The following is a 21,732-nucleotide window of genomic DNA, read 5'->3' on the forward strand; positions in this document are numbered from 1 at the left end:
CTTCCGCCTATCATGTGCGATGCCAATGGTAATTCTTTTCAAGGAACAGAAAATATTGTGCCAGCTTTTGCCAAACTTTTTCAGAATGCCTATAAAGATCCAATCAACCTCGCAGAAACCTATCCTCCTTCTAATTCCTCAAAGCTCATTGACATTAATCCATCAATTACCACTAAGGAAATTATTGCTGCTAGTCGGAGGCTAAAAAACAAGTTGACAGCCGGTCCAGATGGTGTTCAAAGTTTTGTGGCTAAAGACTGCATGTTTGTCCTTTGTCAGCCTTTATGTCATATTTTTAACCTTAATTTGAAAACTGGCAAATTTCCAGGCGTCTGGAAATGTGCTAAAGTAATACCAATTCACAAAAAAGACGATATAAACAGAATCGACAACTACCGACCTATCTCCATACTTTGCAATTTTTCCAAAACTTTTGAAACTATTGTTTATAACAGAATTCTTCCCCAAGTTCAATCACTACTCTCTATAGATCAGCACGGTTTTATTCCTAAAAGGTCGTGGATCACTAACCTATGTAATGTGACTCATTTTATATCTTCAGCCCTCAATAGAAAAAGTCAGGTTTATGTGATGTATACTGATTTCAGTAAGGCTTTCGATCAGATAAATCATAGCATTCTGCTGGAAAAATTGAATAAGCAATTCAACTTCTCAGAACGGCTAATATCGTTGCTTTCGTCATACCTTATTGACCGTCTACAGTTTGCTGAGATGGAAGGTTGCAGATCTAATACCTTTGTTTCAACTTCTGGAGTCCCACATGGATCCACTTCTTTTTATCTTTTATATTAATGATCTTATAGAAGTGATTTCCTGACTTAGACTAGCTTATGCTGATGATTTGAAAATATTCTGGTGTATCAATAGTATCTTGGACTGCTTGTTCTTACAGAGTAACTTGGACCTAATTAGGGGTTCATGCAGTCGAAATCAGTTATGTCTTAATATCTCGAAATGCTGTGTGATCTCCTTTCACCGAACCAAGGATCATGTTTTGTTTAATGACAATATAGACAATCAAATCCTCTGTAGAAGTACTTCTATTAAAGATCTAGGGGTTGTATTCGACCATAGGCTCACATTTGTGCCACATATTGAACAGACAGTGACCTCCTCGTTGAAACTTCTGGGTTTTGTCATTCGAAATAGCCGACTCTTTAACAACTCAAACTCAATAAAACTGTTGTACTTTTCCTTTGTTAGATCAAGACTGGAATACGAATCCTTGGTGTGGTGTCCTTTCTGTGAATGCCATGTTGGCTACATTGAGAGTGTTCAGAGAAGGGTTTTAAAGTTTCTTATGTTTCGTGAGGATGGAATATATCCTGTTAGGGGACATGATCATGATCTGATGTTAGGTAGATTTAATCTGCAATCTCTGGCCATGAGGAGAACAATTCATTTTGTAACATTCTTATGGAAGTTGGTCAATAATCAAATAAATTCTCCTCCTCTCATATACGATATTCTATTTCATGTACCACGATTTGCTTCTAGAGCAAATATCACTTTTGCTTTAGATCGCGCCAGAACTAACATTAGGTTTCAGGATCCCGTATATCAAATGTGCAGAATTTTTAATTCAGTATCATCAACCTGTGACATATTTGTATGCTCTATAAAGGATCTAGTTTTGTCTCTGACAAACCAACAGTTACCATAATTCCTTTTCTCTTTCTTTTTTCCCTCGTCCCACGAATCCCTTTCTTTGTTCATTCTAATGTTAATTTATGTAAATTTTTACATCTCCTTTAATTTTGATATATACATGATGTTACTATAATAATTTAAGTTTTCCTTATTTTTCTTTCTTTTTGTTATTTAATTTATAGTAATTTAATAATTGTTTACACTTTTAAAACATTAATTGTAGATTTTCCTGTAACTGGGCTTTGCCTGTGGGAAATAAACTGCTAAATAAATAAATAAATAAATAAAAATTGCATGACATCTATTAGGACAAAATGGAAAGAACTATATATAAACTGCCCTCTTGCAAAACGAGACAATTATGCAAGACTAGAATCAAGGTAAAACAATGTAGAAAAGCAGATTAGCCATAACACTGCTAACGAGGATGAGGGCCAACCAATGTCCAACACCCGACATAAGAATAAACAAAATGCAGAGATATTTATGACTCAAATGACTTAAAACGTCATAGAATATTTAGTTAAGAATGAGAGAAAACTAGAATTCTGGTACATGGTAAATTACTGATGCCTATGCTTGAGCTTGGTTGCATGCTATTCTTTGTCCTGGCTTGTTTCTGTAAAATGCGCTGATAGCCACAGAAACAGTTGTTTTTTTATTTTCCTAAATTAATTTTGATTTCTTATTTTTTATGCCAGTAAATTATGTTTAGTTAATTCTAAATAAATATGAACATAAAAAATATTCAGCTTTTTACAATATAAAAGCATACATCTTTTAGTTGGGTTTCTTGAAAAATTGAGATTTTTTAATGATTTAATATACCTGAGAATAACTAAATATTATATTCTTGTTATGGTCTAAATAAAAAAATAATATATAGTCAATTAATGTATTCTAAAGGAAATGTATAAAAAATGTGTAATCAGTGAGAATATTTTCAACTTTTAACTTCTAGGTCTTAAATTAAAAATACAGAATATTTAAAACATTATAGTCTCATAAACAAGTGAATATAAACAAAAAAACAACAAACTTATATAAAAAACAATCAATTAAAGTTCACTCACAAATTCTTAAAAAACTTGGCAACATACAACCTTTCAGCTCTCATAAAATGCTCGTAGACGGCTAATTTATCTGTAATGACTATCCTTAAATTCCTTTTCAATACCTCCTCAATGAATTGCTCCATGTGCGATACACTGTAGCGTAAGACATTTAATAAATGCTGATATAAACTTTCCATTACATCAGGACAGCAATGAGTTAGAGCAAAGTACACCGAACATGCTGCTATGAAACGGCACTCAGTTGTACAGTAAGTTTCGAATAAAGTAGCACATTGTAGAATATATTCACTTCCGTATAGCAGCAACTGAAATAGAATATTCGCTTTAAAAATCAGATATATAAGTAAAAAATTGTTTTTGTAAAGATATTTTCTTCAAGCAAGGATCTGAAATAACTAAAACAGTTTTCTAAAATTATTTGTATCTTTTATGTAATAGTATGAAAAGTATGGTATACTGCAAAGTATGAAAACAGATCTTATGCTTATATTTCTGATAAATACTGATCGTAGCTGCAATACAAATAGAAAAAAACATAAAAAGTCAAAGCAAAAAAAGTAAATGTCAAAGCATAAAATCTATCGAATAATAAAAGTTCTTTTGTTAAATAAAGTCAAGAACTCTTAGGCTAGAAAAAACATAAATACCGTTATGCTTGTATACACATATTTGGTATAACAGAAAAGGATTAAAAAAAATTAATAAATGACAAAATTATCTTCGAGAGCCAGTGATTAGACAAAATAAAAAATAGGAACTAATGATGAATCTTGAGAAGATAATCATAAAAAGAAAATTTAGGAGATTATTCAATATACAGGGTGTTTTTTATATATTGCGACAAAATTCAGGAACCTGTTCTTTGGACAAGAATTCGCAAAAAAGTTCCTATAAACATAGGTCCTAAACCTTTTAGATTTTGAACTGCAGGGTGGTCCAGTTTTAACAAAAAAATGATTTTTTTTCGATAACTTAAATACCCCTGTAGATATTTGTCCAAAGATTGGTATGCAGGGTCTGTGTATCCAGAGCCATTTAGTCTCCGGTGGCGTGTGTGCGGGTTTTCCGCTGAATACTTTTATAAAGAAAAATGGTGCACCACTGGTTTTTCTTGTATTAAAAAATATTTTTAACTTCCCCGTTTTATTTGCAACATTTTTGATCCCTTGGACTTTGTCGCTAGATGCACGGTTTTCGCACAAAAAATTAAAAAACATTTTTCTACTTTGACTGATCACTAAAATTTATTTTTTCTATGATCGTTGTAAAAAGTAGGGTCAAGTGGTGTAAAAATGAGACACCGAAGATTTTGGGTAAAAATAAGACAGTCAATTTTTTGCCACTAAAAATTATCTTATTGAGACGAAAAAAGGACGTAATAAAGTCTAAATATTCTAAAACCTAAAGACACATTCATTCAAATGATAATATTAATTTATACATGAATTATTTAATCTACCGTAATATAATGCAATTTTCATGACAAAAACTTTTAAAATCGGCGCGCAAACTTTTGTTGTTCTGTTGTCAAATAAGAAATTCAGTTAGTTGTGCAAACATATGTTAATGAAAATGCTATAAAAAACACATTTAAGGAAGGCAAACCTGGTGACGATTGGTTTCGTTCGTTCTGTAAAAGAAATCGACTGACCCAGAAGAAAATGGAACAGCTACCAGCTACCAGCGACCCTTTTATAATATATTTCTTCTATGATCGCCTGGGTGAAACAATCCAACAACTTGGTTTGCAATACAAGCCTGCACACATATTTAACTTGGATGAAACAGGGTTTAATATGGATCCAGGTAGAATAATAGGAGTTGCAGCATTGGGCCAAAAAATTCATAGAAGCATAGAAGGATCTGGTAAAGAAAATATTACAACCATGGCGTACATTTATGCTAGCGGCGTATTATTACCGCCATTAATTATATGTCAAGGACAAAACCTGTGGAGCACATCGAAGGGATCAAACGATTTGGAAGGAACCTGCTATGCTGTCTCTGATAAAGCCTGAATGACAACTGCGGTCTTTAATAGTTGGTTTTCCAAATTTTGTTCAATGGTTTCCGAAAGGCCGCTGTTACTTATAATGGATGGTCACGTCTCACATCTGGATAGGGGAACCATTGAACTTGCCATACAAAATAATATCACATTGTTTAAATTACCACTTCATGCTACAGATATTTTGCAACCGTTGGATACGTGTTGCTTTGGACCTCTGAAGCTAAAATGGAACCAAAAGCTTACAGAGTGACAGAGATTAAATCAGAGATGTCTCACCAAAAGCGAATTTGCTGATTTGATCTACGAGTTATGGAATGAAGGTATTACAGAGGCTATAATAAAAAAGTCGTTTGAATCAACTGGCATATATCCTTGCTCTAGGGAAAAATATCCAGTCGGACGTCTTAATAAAATTAAATTGCAAAAATACAATGAAAGTGTTCAAAACCCCAATCCATTAAATGTGTTTGAATTAAACCAAGAAAAGGAAAATGATGAGGTTGTAGCGAACAATGTAAACAATAGCGAACAGAAAATAATTGAAAAAGAAACAACAAACGACACTAATGACACTAAAACATTTCAAGATAATAATGTTGAGCCACAACCGTCTTCGTCCACTTAATTCGAGAATATTTTGCTAAAGTGTAATAAAGCGAAGGAGAAAAGTTAATTCCAGTTGTGCTGTTTTAACTAGCGCCGAATATTTAGATAGTATTAGGGAAAAAGAAATGTCACAAAAGAAAAAAAAAGACGTGTCAAAAGTGGCCGAGTCCTTACCAAGAAGAAAGCGACATTGAAAATATGACATTAGACGAACTCATAGAAGAGGAAGAAAAAAATTATGCAGCCGACGAATTTAATACAAATAGTGACATAAATATTGGCGACTATGTTTTGATTAAGTTTTGTACAAAAAAAAAATAATGCATGACGTTGCGCTAGTAGAATCTATTAGAGATGACGAATTTTCTGTGTCTTATTTGCGTCAAAAGGGGGAAAAATTCATATTTCCTCAAATACCTAAAAAATATGAAGTACCAAAGGATGACGTACTAGTAATGAAACTACCTCCTCCAATAACATGGAGGTACCAGAGTTTCACAGAAATTTGTGTTTTCTATCTCTATAAATAAATATATTGTTAAATAAATCGTGTTATTCCTCATCACTTCACGTTTACAGCAACGTCTAAGTGAAACCGGCAGCTTTAAAAAACTCACCGCTGAAAACGGACATCCCCGAACAGTTACTCCTCAAATTGAAGAACAGGTGCTCAATGAATTCGAGGAAGATGCCACCACAAGCACTAGGAAAATTGTTCAGACGGTACACATTAGTAACTTTACAGTTTGGAATATTCTTAAAAGAAACCTTTTATACCCGTATCATATTCAGCGGGTGCAGGCACTTTTGCCAGGCAATTTTCCAAAAAGAACGGCTTTGTGTCGTTGGATGCAAGAAGGTATAAGACAAGATGCACCGTTTATAAAAAAAATACTTTTCACCGATGAGGCTAATTTCTCCAGGGATGCAATAATGAACTTCCACAATAACCACATATGGCATTATGCTGTGGTAGAAAACTATCATCAGCACCAGTTTTCACTTAATGTATGGGTCGGCGTTATTGAAAATTGACGATGATTTCTCATCGGCCCATTTTTTTTACCAGCAAGGTTGACTGGACAAGTGTATCAAGAATTTCTTGAAAATAAATTACCAGCGATGCTAGACGATGCATTTAGCTGAAACAGCAAATGTTTTTTTTACATGAAGGTGCTCCAGCCCATTTTAGTTTAGTGGCTCGGCAGTATTTGGATATTACGTATCCAAATCGTTGGATAGGTCGGGGAAGTATTTACCCTTGGCCCCCACGGTCTCCCGACATAAATCCGCTGGATTTTTTTTTGTGGGGCCACCTTAAATCACTGGTTTATAGAAATCCAATTGATAATGTGGAGGAATTGCGTAATCGCATTATAACGTCTTGTGACATAATTCGGCAGACACCAGGAATTTTTGAACGTGTCTGCCAATCAATGCGACGTTGATTAGATGCTTGTATTGATGTTGGAGGAGCACACTTCGAACAACTTTTGTAAAAATAATAATATTACCTAAATAAATAATAAAAAATGAAATATTTTTTTATCACTTAAAAACTTGTATTTTAAATTAAAGATTGTAGAAGCATTGGCTTTTGTACTTAATTAATTAATTAAAATTTTATTATTTATTATTAAAATTGCAATAAACTAAAAAAACGAATAACTACTAGAATAAAGAAAGTCTAATCAAATCTGAGCAATATGTCCATAGTTTTTAATTTTTTGTGCGAAAACCGTGCATCAAACGGACAAAGTCCAAGGAATCAAAAATGTTGCAAATAAAACGGGAAATTTAAAAATATTTTTTAATACAAGAACTAGTGGCATACCATTTTTCTTTATAAAAGTATTTAGCGGAAAATCCGCACACACGCCAGTGGAGAACATAAAAATGTTAAAAGTATGTTGGTAAATGGCTCTGGATACACAGACTCTACATACCAATCCTCGGACAAATATCTACAGGGGTATTTTGTGTTATCGAAAAAAAAATAATTTGTAGACTATTTATAGAATAAACTGTAGCTCAAAATCTAAAAGGTTTAGGACTTATATTTATAGGAACTTTTTTGCGAATTTTTGTCCAAAGAACACGTTTCTGAATTTTGTCGCAATATATAAAAAACACCCTGTATACAGTGCCTTATATTTATAACAAATCACCCTTAATAACTTTAATTAAAAAAAAAGAAAAAAGCACATTAATTTATATATACAGATAGGGAATTTTTCTTAATATTTTTTAAATTTTTTCATTTTCCTCCTTATTACAAAAATAGAAATAGATGCGATTTATAGGTACAAATCTATGGTAATAAACAGTTTATTATCCATTCATGCTTTATTTAAGGCTCTTTTATTTATATGTATCGAAGCCATTATTCATAATTTAGGTAATCATCAAGATATTCGATTTATAGGCGGCATTTCATATTTTATACCGTTAACTTGTGTTTGTATAAATTTTCTAATATAGCTTTATGTGGCCTTCCATTTTTGTCGGAGTTTTGTTCTAAGAATTTGATTGCCGAACTTTTATCTGCAAGATACACTGGTGTTTTTGTTTATAACCTATTTTTTATTTTTGTGGGTTTAACTGTTTCTTACTTAGTTTGATCTTATTATTTGTTTTAATCGAATTTAAACTTACTTTAAGTAGACTGAGATATAATAATGGTAAAATTGTATTAAATGAGATATTAGGATCAGTTTTTTTTTGTAATTTTTAAGAGGAGAGTTCTTTCTTGGTTGTTATATTACTTTATATTTAAATACTAGGCCTAATAAATGCTTTCCAGAGACGTGGATTGACGGAGTAAGTGCAATTAAATGGCCCGCACGGGTCCCAGACTTAAATCCATTAAGCTTTTTATTATTTGTGTGATTTAAAAAATTGCTCAAAAACATAGTAGTACTAGCGGATAAATCCTTGCTGATATTCGTGAGACATTTAAAAATGGGACTTAAGGTCCTCATGCCAATAAGTGGCGTACATTTTGAACATTTATTAAAATAAAGTATTTTACCTGAATAAACTAATTAATTTTAGCACACAATTTTACATCATAATTTCTTACAAATTTACTATGTTAAAAACAAATATTAACACCATTAGACAGCAGATTAAATGCCTTTGGGAATTTTTCTTCCGTTCACCACAAGGTTTTCTTATGATTTCTAGCGTTCTGCAACTTAGTCACAGAAGACATAGATCACAACAGATCACAGATGATCTGTTGTGCTCAAAAAGGCATCTTAAGAAGAGTAAAAAGGTGAATAGACCAGAAAAAGATGATAGAATGGCAAAGGAGAATATGAATAGTAATACAAACCATCAGTGTTAAAAGGTGAAGGTCTACATTAAAAGAAAATTCAGTTGAAAGTCTTATATATATAGTATTCTATTTAATAATAATTATATTAATGAAGAAAAAATAAAGATATAGGAAAAAATTTCTTACCTCTACAGTCTCCAAGTTTGCCATTTTCAAAAAATAATACAAAAAGTCCAAAGGGTCGGCCATGTTTAAACAGAAACACGCTGCTCCTAAAATCTTCTTCTCCATAGAATAAATTTCACCTTTAGTGCAATGCCCTTTGCAAAATGCTTGTAATTTTGAAACCTTTAAATATATTATTAAATATTGTTATTTTTCTTACTAAAATTGTTACCTTTAGTATTTTGTCTTGATGTAGATATTTTACGGCAATCCAAAATGACGCAGCAGCAACCAGTTGATAATAGTTGCTTCTAATTTTTAAACGTATAATCGAGTAATCGAACAGTCTGACTGACATGTAGTAAATTGGGGAAAATTGAGGCACTGCGAAATCCTAAAAGATCAAAGCTCGTGTGTATTTTTGAAATATAAACTACATTTGAAGGATATTTACACACAGTTGAAGCAACCAGTTAGCAACCACATTACGTTGTCTCTTATGCATGTAGGCTTCCATCATATTCTTTTGTATTAGAAACCTAAACTTATTGGAGTCACTATAGGCAATTATGTCCTAAAAATTATTTTCAAGGTTATTCCTAAAATAATTTAATTTTCATATAAATACCTCTATGTATTGAGGAGAGTATAGAAGCGGAAATACTGCTTGGTTTTCTGGAAAAAAATTAACTAAAAATATTGACAATACTACTACTACTATTTTTGTTTACCAAAAAGTATATAGGAGTACATTAAACAAATCATAAAAGAAGAATAAATAAAAAGATATCCGATAAGGTTTAACCTTAAATATATTTAAATATTAATTTAAAAATATTAAATTATACCTGGTGTCTTAGGAAAGTGGTTCGCCCCTATAACTTTTTTAATTTTTAAGTTAAAAAAATAAAATTTGGTACAAGGGTGTAGCACCCAAATTGGTTGACGATTCGTTATTCTAACAAGAATTTTCAAAGAAACAGTTTAGCGCTGCATACCTACCTAATTTTTCCCAATTAAGAAACCCAAAGATTGCTGTGAATTAATATAATATTTTTTTCCGTTTTAAATAGATTTTGTAGCGACTTTTTAGCACTTAGTAGCATTTGCGTAGCATTTATTAAAAATACAAGATTAACGATGAATTGGACCCGCACTATCGATTGTCTCATACAAAAAAATACATTTTTTAACTATGGTAACGAGCTACCCTAGATCTATTTGAAAAAATTGAGTAAATACGAAAATACGATTTTTTAAACTTTAGTCGCATCTAGGAAAGCTGTAAAAAACAAAAGACAGTTAATTATATTTTTCTGGGACTACTTGACGTAAAATGAACGATTTTAAATTATTCATAATACTCTAGATTCAAATTTAAAAAAACTAAATAATTTAAAGATTAGATATCAAAAATTGACACATCGGGTGTCATTTTTCTTAGATTGTACTTTCCTATCAAAATATGTTAAAGAAGTTGGGGGGTCCCATTTAAAATAAGAAAGTTAGGCTCATTTCCGTTTAAACCGGAAGTAACAGAAAACAAATGAATAAGCCAGCCAATCCCAATTTAGATGCTATACCCATGTATCAAATTTCATTTTTTTAACTTGAAAATTAAAAAAGTTATAGGGGTGAACCACTTTCCTAAGACACCCGGTATAGTGCCTGTAAAGAATATACTAAGATTTTAGATGATTTTATTCTTATGGCGTTTACTGGGTATTAATATAAGAATATTTTATACTCAACAGCTTCCAAATATTTGTAAATATATTTATGTTTAATGTACTTTTTATCTGTTCAATATCCGAGCAATAAAATATGTGAGCATTCATTAGGTGCATCAGTAAAAAAACTTGCACAACTTAAATCAGTAACTAAATTATAACTACTTCTGAAGTTCTCAACTAAGTCACACTTACTCTTATTTTGTGCTCTAAGTGACATTTTAACGGCAGGTCTCCTAGTTCCATCGTTTTCACTAAAACTGTCAGATATAATGTTACTTCTTCTGACTGGAAATACTACATCAATTGGGGGTACCACAGATACCGTTTTTGTTGAAGCACATTTTCCTTGATCAATAGCTATGGATAAATAAATCAATCATATGGCTGCAAAAATCAAGGCTTTCAACTCACCCTTAAAATATTTCTTCCCATCAACAAAATTTGGGGTAATATCAACAGGTATAAAAGAACTATTCCTGACCATGGTCACTTTTCCTACTACTAAAGAATCTATTTCTGAGTACGCAGTGGGATTTAAACTATCTTGAGTTAAAGTAACGAAATGTTGAGGTGGCAACGTTCCATTTCTTTTTTGACTAGTGGAGCTACAGCCTCTTTGAGAAACAGCAGATGCTTCTGAAGAACAACAGGGCTTTAATGTCTTTTCTACAGTAGAATTTATGGATCCTGCTCGTAATGCAGATCCTGAACTAACTCCACTGGGCTGAGAAGTTAAATTTCTTGCTTCGTGATTCGTTCCAGCGGGACATCTGTTGTTTGTTCGTACTAAAGATGTTTCTGAACTAGCAGATTGTTTTGCTGATTGTAAAAATGTAGACGCAGCTATTGGTATGTTACTAGTGGTCGAACAACAATTCGCAACTTGCTTTCTTTTTATAGTTGATGTTTCCTTATAATAATTAGATATGTATATAAATTTCAGGAAAAACATTTCTGAGAATTATATTTTACTTACAGTTGCAATTTTAGCATGACTATTCTGATGCTGATTATAGACGCTATCATAGGAGCTTATGGAGGAGGATCTGGTAGGCAAATGCCTTTGAGTTCTAGAGTATTGCTAAAATATTGAGTTTTATTGGATTTGTATTTTTTTTTGGTGAATTATCTAATGCTTTTGAATAATTAATAAATAAAATATAAATCTGGTATTGAAGTATAACGCTTTTTGGTAAAATGGTAACATTTTATTTTGTTTTAGGTTCCTGTTTTGCTTCTTTTATCTATTTTACTTGGATTACTCAGTATTTCTCGCGTAATTGAAAATTTCGAATTCTATTTTCTTATATCCCATTAGTATACAAGACTACCATAAACGATAACATTGTTTTATCAAAAAAAAATCAACATATATAATAATTTATTAGAAAAGAGTATTTATTCACAATAAATTAGGTATTTTTTAACTAAATGCTATGCTTTTTTAAATTTTTAGTTATTTACAGTTTATAAAGGGAAGACCACTTAGGTGATGTATTTATTTATTGTTATAGTTTAGAATATTTAAACACTCAATATTTAAACTTTTAGGCAGTTTTCTAGAAGAAAAATCTTACAAATTTAAAAAAAAATCCTTTATTCCTTAAATTTACAAAGATGGTATATAAAAATTTTAACTTTCCTACTAAAAATTTAAAATATGGCTATTATATAGAATTCTTAGGGGTAAAAACGACTTTTGAATTAACACCTTAACATATTCGTGAAATCTCAGCTCAGTGTCCAAAATTAAACCTAAATTCTTGTCGCAATCCACTTAAGAAAGAATAATGTAATCCAGTACAAAATTTAAATTAACTTTAAGAACATCATTATTAGGGCTAAAAATCATAATATTTGATTTAACAGGGTTGAGTTTAAGATTGTACGCTGAGGCTAATTGATTACAAAAATTAATATCTTGATTAATTAATAAAGATATAATCAGGATGGAAATAAATTTGAGTGTCATCTGCAAATTTTGCTCTTAAAAGGTCATGATTAATAGCATCAAAAACTTTCAAGAAATTCAAAAATGTTGTTGAAAATTTGTTATCAATTGCTGCTATTATGTCATCAGCAGTGGTAACCAAGACAAGGCCTGTGCTTAGATCCTTTCGAAACCCACATTGATTTTCGGGGATATTCTTATTAACATTACACTACTGAATTAAAATTAATAAAAATTCTCTAACGTACAATTTTAAATTAACAGCAACCTCTTTTATATTTAAATAATAATAAACCAAACAACGATCTGACATGTATTTGTGAAATTTATGTGGATAGGTTTGTAATTCGGACAAAATTAAAATTATCAAAAACAGGAATTACAGCTGGACTAAAGAAATGAAAATTTGCTCTCAAAATCATCAATTAAAGAATCAAAAATTGGTGTTTACATATGACGTCATGAATTATCTGAAGTTGCCATTATATTCAGTAACTTTAAATATCTTTAAAGTCTTGACAATTTGAATATAAAAATGACATTTATAATGCCTTTACACGCCTTAAACTTTCTAACTATTTCATACTGACAAAAATTATATATATCTGTCTTAGATATTTTATCTGTCAACATTTTTAAAAAAAATTTTAATTATAGTCCATATACAGGGTGCTAGATAATAAAATGCTAATGCTAAAAGAAGAGTTCAAATAAAGTTTTGTCCTAAATTTCCTGACTTTTGAACTACAGAGAGTTAAAAAACTACAGAGTGTTAAAGTGTGGTGCTGGCTACTTTCAATGGCTCATCTAAGCTATTTTCATTTTTGCTCACCTATTGTTCTTCTAATTTAATGCTAACATAATGCTTGTGCATTAAAGTAACATTAATTAAATTAACACAAATATTTTAGCATTAAACACAAAGCACATTTTTTTTTGTTAGAGTAAAAGGAATTAAAATAAAGGTCCTTACATTTATTTGAGTAGATAATGATTTATTTGCACAAACATGCACAATATAGGTGCGTGGTACCTAGGTGCGTGTACAGTTAAAATTGTAGGGATAGTGTTAAAATATTTATATTATATTTTGATATTATGTACATATATATATTTTTCTTGAATAAATTAAATTAAAAAATTTAACGTTTATTAAATACATATATAGGGATTATAGAAATAGTTTTGATTTTACGGAAAAGCAGTGGCGTACTTAATATTAAAAAAAATTTTTTTCTACGTTCCTAGGGATGTTCCGTAGGGATGCCACTGGTTAAACTTTAAAAAATCTCATATATCAAAAAAATTGCTGTTACTAGAGGGTAAAATACTCAGAGGGTATGTGTTAAAATTCATAAAGATATATAGAAAGTTATTAAAGGATGAAAAATGATTTTTTTTAAAGATTTTATCATCCTATAGGTCAAAAGTTAAGGGGCTTAGGACATATCTTTATTTAAACTTTTCTTCTTAAAATAACGTAAAGATTTACACCCTTAAAGATTAGCATCTTATTCTGTAGCACCCTGTATATAAGACACGGTTTTTACTTTGGAAATTTATTATTAATTGTATTAGATTATATAACATTTTTAAGTACATGCTTTATGCATGCGCTTAGTTAAGTCTCTAGACAGTTAAGTAATAGATTGTTGCCAATTTTTTTTATTATTAATATTTTTGGTAGTAAATATATAAATAAATATATTATTTAGGACTCTTAATAAAACTGGTTTCGTTCCAGAAGAGTACCGAGAATATTGTTGATTGAATAACACTCTAATAATTCCATCGATTAAATTAATCTGTTCCTAAAGCAGGGTGTGTAGGATCATGCTTTTAAAATGGCCGATTTCACGTCCATTAATAAGCAACATTCATTGGAAGATATAAACAGCATTTCCTATCGATCATTTTCTATGTATTTTTTATTACCTACCAATTATCTATGAATCCTTGCTTGCTGCAAGACCAAGTAGTAAATCACTTTGAAAGTAAGCAAATTTTTTATGACAAACAATTTGGTTTTGGAGCCAAAATATTTACTTCTAAAAAAACCAGAAACTAAAATCTTCTTAATCTTAGAACTTCTAAAATCCAGAAACTATGGTTTCATGAAACCATAGTTTCTGGATTTAAAGCTAAAAGTACTTAAGTGTACTCTTCTGCCATTTTACTAAGGCTTTTGACCACGGATTCTAGAATCTACTGCTCGAAAAACTCCAAGATTATGGCTTGGACTAGATTTTTCGTACTTTATTGAGACGTATTTTCGGGTCTAACTTAACCAGACTTTTCATAGAATGCCTCAAAGCTTAATCCTCGGTCCCATACTTTTTTCTGTTTTTTTTTTGAACGATCTTAAGGACTGGGATGGAGCTTTTCTTTTTTGTTGACGACAATAAATACAGCAAACATGAAAGTTTTGCAAAGCAGGAATTGAGAGACGCGAATTTAGGACATCCATAGTGCGGTTTAAGGAGACATTCTTTACGCTGCGGATTAGTTGCATGTTGGTGTTGATGGACTTTAGCAGCGCCTTCAATTCCGTGAACCATGCTCAAGATTTTTCTACTATGGTTTTAAATTGAAAATTAGGTAACTTGTTCGCAGTTATATGGATGACAGATCGTACTCGGTCACAGTTAATAGGCTTAAATCCAGCTTTGGGTACTTTATTTTTTTGACTGCTTTCGTAATATAAATAGTGATAGATACATAATAGAACATACATAGATAGATGCTTATAATTCAGCTATGACTGTCAATTCAGATACAGCTTTCTTTTGCCAGATCCAATAAAATTGAGGCGGGTAAATATGGTTTTATTCATGGGTTGAAACTGAATTCTAATAAAAGGGGCCTCTTAAAACTTGGTCGTAGTTTCTACTTCTTGGCATCTTCGGGATAGGACAGCCAAAAACCAAAGGAAAAAGAGAAAAAAGCTTATTATTATTAGTATTAATAATTAAGGTATTAATTCTGGTCTTCCATTGAAATCAAGAAAGTTATCACCAGTTTCGGTAAAAGTGGAATTGAATATTTAATCCAGGTTTATTTTATATGCCGAATTTCGAAATTTTTTGCATAAGTGTAAATCATTTGGTTGTAAATGCTCTAGTCTTAGTGCAAAAAAATAGAATCTTTGCATTTAAAAACTAGAATAACAAATTACTTTGAATATAATAATATTTTCAGTAATTATGAATAATTATAGGTCTGTTTTTCTATTGCCAAAAATGTTTGAAAATGAGCCTTTGTTAATATTAGGACTGCAATATTCTTTTTATCTATACTCCAATTTAACTTTAAAGTACGGCATTTGTTTTTGTTTATTGTAATAAATCCACATCTCATGGATATTTCATACAACAGGATATTCAACATGTAATAGGCAATAATCTTTACGGGCAGCTGCCTCTAATAATACTAATTCCTCCAGTAGTTGATAACTGATTTATATAAAAGTTACGATAATAGAACATAAAATAGAAAAAGCTCTTACTGGTATAGCTGTTTTTGTAGGTTCTTTTATGGTTGGAATTTTTCGAGTAGAGGATAGGGAGATTGTAGATTCAGCTCTTTGTAAGAAGCAGACATTCGCCGAGGGACTTATTTTTGAGTAGCATGAGTCTGATTTTCTTCTGGTGGCATGGTTCTAAAAAAAAACAACACAAAACGTTATTTATAAAAGTAGAAAAGTATCAATTGGCTTCATACTAAAATTTAATTAATTAATTTTTTTCAACTGCAATACATCAATAAGTGTTTTTTTTTAAACAGATACAAGTTACGTGTGTTACAAACGGACTTACCTGTACTGACAAATGCTGATTTCTAATAGCTTCCCCTTGTATATTAGCCAATACAGGCCTCTCATTTCTTCTTACTAAATGTCCACTTCCTGAACACGGACACTTTATAACAATGTTAAAATTTTCTTTAAACGTGACCCTTGATTGAGGGATCTTAGACATAATTAAGCTAAAATATCTTGTAAAAAATATTATTTATTATTCTGCCAGCAGAATATATCGGTTTTATGCTTCAGAGTTGTATTTAGCGATGGTATTTGTGTACCGCAAATAAGATATTTATTTCAAAAAAACGTTAACAATAGCACATGTCTAAATTAACAATTATTTATAATATTTAAAGTGAATTTTACCGGGACTATCCAAAGAGTTATTAAATGCAGAAATCTAATAATTAATTTTTCCTCGATTTAATGGATGATATCAAATCATCATTTATCAAAAATCCTTTACAAGCTTAAAGCCACTTTGGTTATGTATTATTTAAGAGGTGGGTAATTTTGATTTGAAAGTAATTTCTGTAAATTAAAATGCTAGTAAATCAAAATATTACATCATAAAACATCTATACCTGTTTTTTAAACCCGACCCATCCATTTCCGAGATCTCAGAATTTATAAGAGATACGAAGATACGGTTAAATTGCAGCAAGGTCGAGAATTTTTCCGTACATATTCGAAAAAATCCGAAATTTAAAAAAATCGGTTGTATTTTTTTCTAAGCTTATGTCTTATCCGAAGTTAAAATAATTTGCGATTTTGCCATTTTTTTCGTGCAACATGATGGTATTCTAATTTTAGATTTTTAGTTAATTTTTCTAATATGACCTTTTGTCTTATGCCAACTATCATCAACTCTGTCTGTTCTTATGGACACTATATTGGATTTTTATATTTTTAAAATCAGTGTGATCTGGTGTGACAATATATAAACTGTAATAAATATCACGTGCTTTAAATATTTTTATGTTCTGTTAGTATTCTTGTATAAACTGACATTTATTTTACTAATAATATAAACTATTATGGTTTTAACGAATGAAGAAAGAAAAGTAAAATATAATTTAAATTTATTATTAATGTTATATGGACCGATATTACATTTATACAAACTCAGTATTTTTAACAAAAATAATAAACCCGTTTGGAGCCAAAATAATCTTCGACAATTTCTGGAAATTATTATTAATTCGAAAAATTGATCTTTTAATTCTAATGTTAATAAGCTTTTCTTAGTTTTTAAGGTCAGAATTTTTAAATTTTTGAATTAAATTTTAACATATTCTAGATTTTCCGTGCATTCTTATGTTATTCCAGGCATTTTGAATAAAATCTTGTTTCATTCCTGGGCTTTAGAATAATATTCCACGTATTTCAAGTATTTCAACTAATTTTTCTTTTAATTTTAATATCTTAGGATAAGTATTTCTTTAAAAAAAAAATTGAAATTTTCAAGATTTTTGAACATCCTTAAAATATTACAGGCATTTGCAATAAGATATAATTTTATTTCTAGACATTGAGGTCATTTTCATCTTATTACAAGTAGATTAAATAATTGTTAAAAGTTAAATATTTTGAAATTAATTGAAAATAATTGTTTAACACAACAAAAATTATTTAACATAATGAGTCAAGTTGTTCAAAACTGGCAACATCGTAGTGGAAGTACGCACGAGCCTCGCGAGTATAATGACCGTTAATTTAAGACGACGTTATGCGCATTTCTATCGTAGTTCTGGAATGTCTGCTCACTTGGCAACGTTGTGAGATCCATTGTCTTATCAGTGCGCTGTTGCTAGACTACAATGATCTAAGCGTTAAAACAAATATTCATTATGCGCTCAATGTAATTCGAATTTCCCAGGAAAAAATAAATTAATTTTATTTCACATAATGAATGTGTGACATTGCTGAAAACTGATAAGGTATATAAACTTAGCCGTTCGTTATATTACACTACATATATTACACAGCCGTTACTTATATACACTTAAGTCTAGTTTGAAAGTCAAACCATGCCTTGGCGTGCAATGACAGTTTACTCAAAATGAGATTGTTCGCATTTGGTGATGTGTTAATGTCGTGTCATGTGCTTTATCATCGGTTGATTAGTTTATTTTATTTATTAGTTTATTAGTATAGTTGCGAGTTTTAACATGAGGACGTTAATTTTTTGTACTTCATAATGAGTAAATGCTTTATATATGATTAAAGTGTCAATGACGCAAGTTATACACAAAAATTAAGTTCGAATGTAAGTGATACATATACCTTGTTACCTAAATTAAGTGAAATCTCTGAAAAATAATATCCATATTCAAGAACGTTGGTTGTTTTTGATGGATTACCCCTACGATGCAGAAATTGTTGGCACGAAATCGTTGATATCGCCAAAAAATGCACTTGCGCAAAATGCAGCTGCTGTATTACCAACCTAAATCATTAATTGATAAATTACTTAGGTTGAAGAGGCTGAATAAAAATATATCTAATAAGAGAACATACACGACGACAAAATCAAAGTGATTTTTCTCTCTCCGTCTCGGCTTTCAAATTTTTGTTAGTTGGAAGCACTGAAAATTAATGCCGACTTTGATCTTCTCCCGTATACACGAAATCTTAATGCACATTAAAGCGAGATCATCCTCATATTTTAAACAGTTTAAAATAATGCGAATTAGGAATGCTAAAACGGTTTACCGGTGTCTACACATGCGTTTTATCTTAATTCGCATTTTGCTAACGCGCTAACGGTTGTGTGTAAACAAGGTAAATGAAGGCACAAGAATTGTGTCGAAGAACTTTATGTCTAAGATCAATAGACCCAATAATCAATTTTTTTCAAAAAAACTTAAAGATGTAAGGTATTTTTCAAACAGGCTTTTGAGGATGCAGATTGTTTTTATAATAAAAAGCTCTATCGACAAATCGGCGCACAACTCTCATTAGCAAAGACATCGATTCACTGGTATTATTTACTGCAACGGCTAAAGAAAATTCCTAAATTAGATTTTTGAAATCAAGTCGTGGAGTAAGAATAGTAGTATTATTTCCTGACTGATTTTAGGTATACTGATGCTTTACCACATTTATCCTTATTCAAGCTTTTAGTGGATTAATACAACTTCTGCAGTATACAAATCTAGAAAAATTGCAATAACTGACTTGCGAGATTAAGATCTATGAACACAAGATATCGAAAGGGTAGGAAAAATGATATTTCTGACTTGGAGAAATTTACACAGTGTGGAGGAAAGATTAAGACGAACCTGTCACCACCTACTGTTGACACAGCGAACCTTCATAGCTGGCGAGTTTATTTGCAAGTACAGACATGTAATATAATCCATATAATCCATTGGATTAAAGCTAGATAAAGGCAGAGCAAGGGTTTAAACCAGTCAAAAGTACAAAAGATCCAGTACCTGAAAGAATAATGCTTGTTTTCATTGTGCGCAACATAGAGGAAACATATTTTGATATTACAATTTCACAAGTTATGAAGAATAAGGAGGATGAGAATCAAAAAGTTTTCTATAAAAATAGTTCTTTTAAATAAATTTCATTTGTTAAAGCCAACTTATACGTACCTACATACTTATATGTATAATATGCATATTTTTAATAAAAAAAATAATCACTTTATTTTTTACGTTATAGGGACCTGATGACTAAAGCGGTGTACATTGACCTATTATTTTTACTTACACGGCATAAATCAAATTAAAATGTTTTCAAACCAAAAAATGGTTATCCCCTCGGAACAGCTGAAAATGTGGACAGGTGATCGCGTCCCGTCGTCGTCGGCCGGGAGAACAGGGACCTGCATTTCTGGTATGATGCATTGAAAGGACTATACGATACCATATCGTACCCATGCGGTCACGTTATTATGGGACATGTGCTCCGTGTACCCAGCAGCCACCCATAACGGATTTTCGCCCCCTTGAGGGACACCTTTTTTACCTTTTTGAGCCTTTTCAATCAGCTATCATCTGCTCGTGGAGATCCGATGTCTTTTTTCTCGGTTAAAGGTCGTGAACTTGATGAGTTTGGACTTGTATAGTAACGGTTTTCTATCGATAAAACGTGAAGTAACCAGATTTTAGTAGTGTAATATTATATTTACCTGTTTACTTTAAATAGGATCTATTTCTGAACTAAGACAGAATTAGGCCGTATGATCCATTTACTTTGTACTTGATATAGTAATAAATTATTAAGCAAAAAGTTTTGAAAAATAGTTGCCGAATAGGTTTCTAGATTCCATTTTCCAATTGAATAAAATTTAAAAAAAATATGTTTAATTTTTTTTATTTTAACTTAATAATTACAAAAATAAATATTTTTGTTATTTTTTTTAAATCTCTTTCTTAGTATTCCAGATTTAAAAGGATGATGTTTTTTAAAAATTTTCATAAAACAAAATGCGGAAAACTATAAATATCGCACTAATGTTAAAAGGTACTTGCCAAACAAGAAACAAATGGTGCAACAGGTATCAAAAAAAGAAACAATTAATTATCACAATATAGCGAAACATATTGAAGATAAACATTAATAAAATAAATAATAAATTAGGTCTAAGGATGTAAAATTTACTTGTAAATATATTTTTTTTAAATCTAGTTCGTAAAAGCTTTATTAAATATTTATATGTAAAAAAACGACAACAGGAAAAATGTTATAATGATATATTACAAAAACGAGAAAAATAAAAAAATTTTGTACTAACTAAAGTAAACTAAATATAGGATAGTGATCTGGATAATTAAATAAAACTTCTTCATCAGCCTTATGTGGTTCCCTCCTGGATGTAAGAATCTCGGAATACCTGGATTGCCTGGAATTTACTTTATTTTTTCAAAAACGGCCTAGGATTATTTTACTTTTTGCGTTATGTTTAATGATGTCACCCAGGTATTCGTTAAATGCTTTTAATCTCCTCACTAGATAATTTAATGTGATTGGGTAACATTGGGTAAAAAATAGATCTTATCATTCTATTTTTCTTGATGTTTTATTAAATTTTTGCATAATTTCCTTTAGTTTATCTGGATCTTCTGGAGATGAGAACAATATCGTTCATGAAGCGTAAGTGACTTAGTTATGATCCATCGATTTTTATGCCTGTCTTTTTTTAATCCATTTTGTTAAATATATCTTTCACTGTCAGTCAGACAGTGAAAGATATATAGATTATAGATAGTGAAAGAAAGACTGGTTTTGGTGATATCTTGCCGCCTTGTCGAACTCCTCTATCTAGCTTTATTTAATTAATGGTTAATAAACATCGAATGCTACGAAATCCTGCTTGTTTGGCGGGTTGGTAAAGGTCTAGTTTTTTTTGCAACACCATTTGTAATAATTTTTGTATATATTTTATATAGATGTAGCAGCAAGCTAATAGGGCAATAGTTTC

General features: G+C 30.7%; 1 protein-coding gene across 2 annotated transcripts; it reads right to left on the reverse strand.

Annotated features, from left to right (window-relative positions):
• Nucleotides 1–2,552: 2,552 nt before the first annotated feature.
• On the reverse strand, nucleotides 2,553–16,564 carry LOC126745086 (uncharacterized). 2 transcript variants are annotated; one of them, XM_050452780.1, is made up of 10 exons: nucleotides 16,309–16,564; nucleotides 15,999–16,151; nucleotides 11,519–11,623; nucleotides 10,954–11,452; nucleotides 10,735–10,899; nucleotides 9,438–9,484; nucleotides 9,264–9,383; nucleotides 9,042–9,203; nucleotides 8,831–8,992; nucleotides 2,553–3,052 (listed from the first exon to the last, which is right to left on the reverse strand). In XM_050452780.1, exons 1-10 carry the CDS (start codon nucleotides 16,468–16,470, stop codon nucleotides 2,741–2,743), a joined length of 1,887 nt encoding a protein of 628 aa, XP_050308737.1. In that variant the 5' UTR covers nucleotides 16,471–16,564; the 3' UTR covers nucleotides 2,553–2,740. The 2 variants fall into 2 exon arrangements, with proteins under 2 accessions (XP_050308737.1, XP_050308736.1); XM_050452779.1 differs by having other exon boundaries at nucleotides 9,438–9,499.
• Nucleotides 16,565–21,732: the final 5,168 nt, after the last annotated feature.

The sequence above is a fragment of the Anthonomus grandis genome, chromosome 15, assembly GCF_022605725.1.
Source record: "Anthonomus grandis grandis chromosome 15, icAntGran1.3, whole genome shotgun sequence".
Taxonomy (NCBI): Eukaryota; Metazoa; Arthropoda; class Insecta; order Coleoptera; family Curculionidae; genus Anthonomus; species Anthonomus grandis.

Excerpts from the sequence above, each read along its gene's own strand:
- LOC126745086 (XM_050452779.1), bottom strand. The coding sequence starts at position 16,470 with ATGTCTAAGATCCCTCAATCAAGGGTCACGTTTAAAGAAAATTTTAAC. Across the intron at positions 9,500-10,734 it reads ACTTAGAGCACAAAATAAGA|TTAATTTTTTTCCAGAAAAC; the intron begins GTAAGTGTGACT and ends CAATATTTTTAG. Across the intron at positions 9,204-9,263 it reads ACTGGTTGCTTCAACTGTGT|GATTTCGCAGTGCCTCAATT; the intron begins GTAAATATCCTT and ends TTGATCTTTTAG.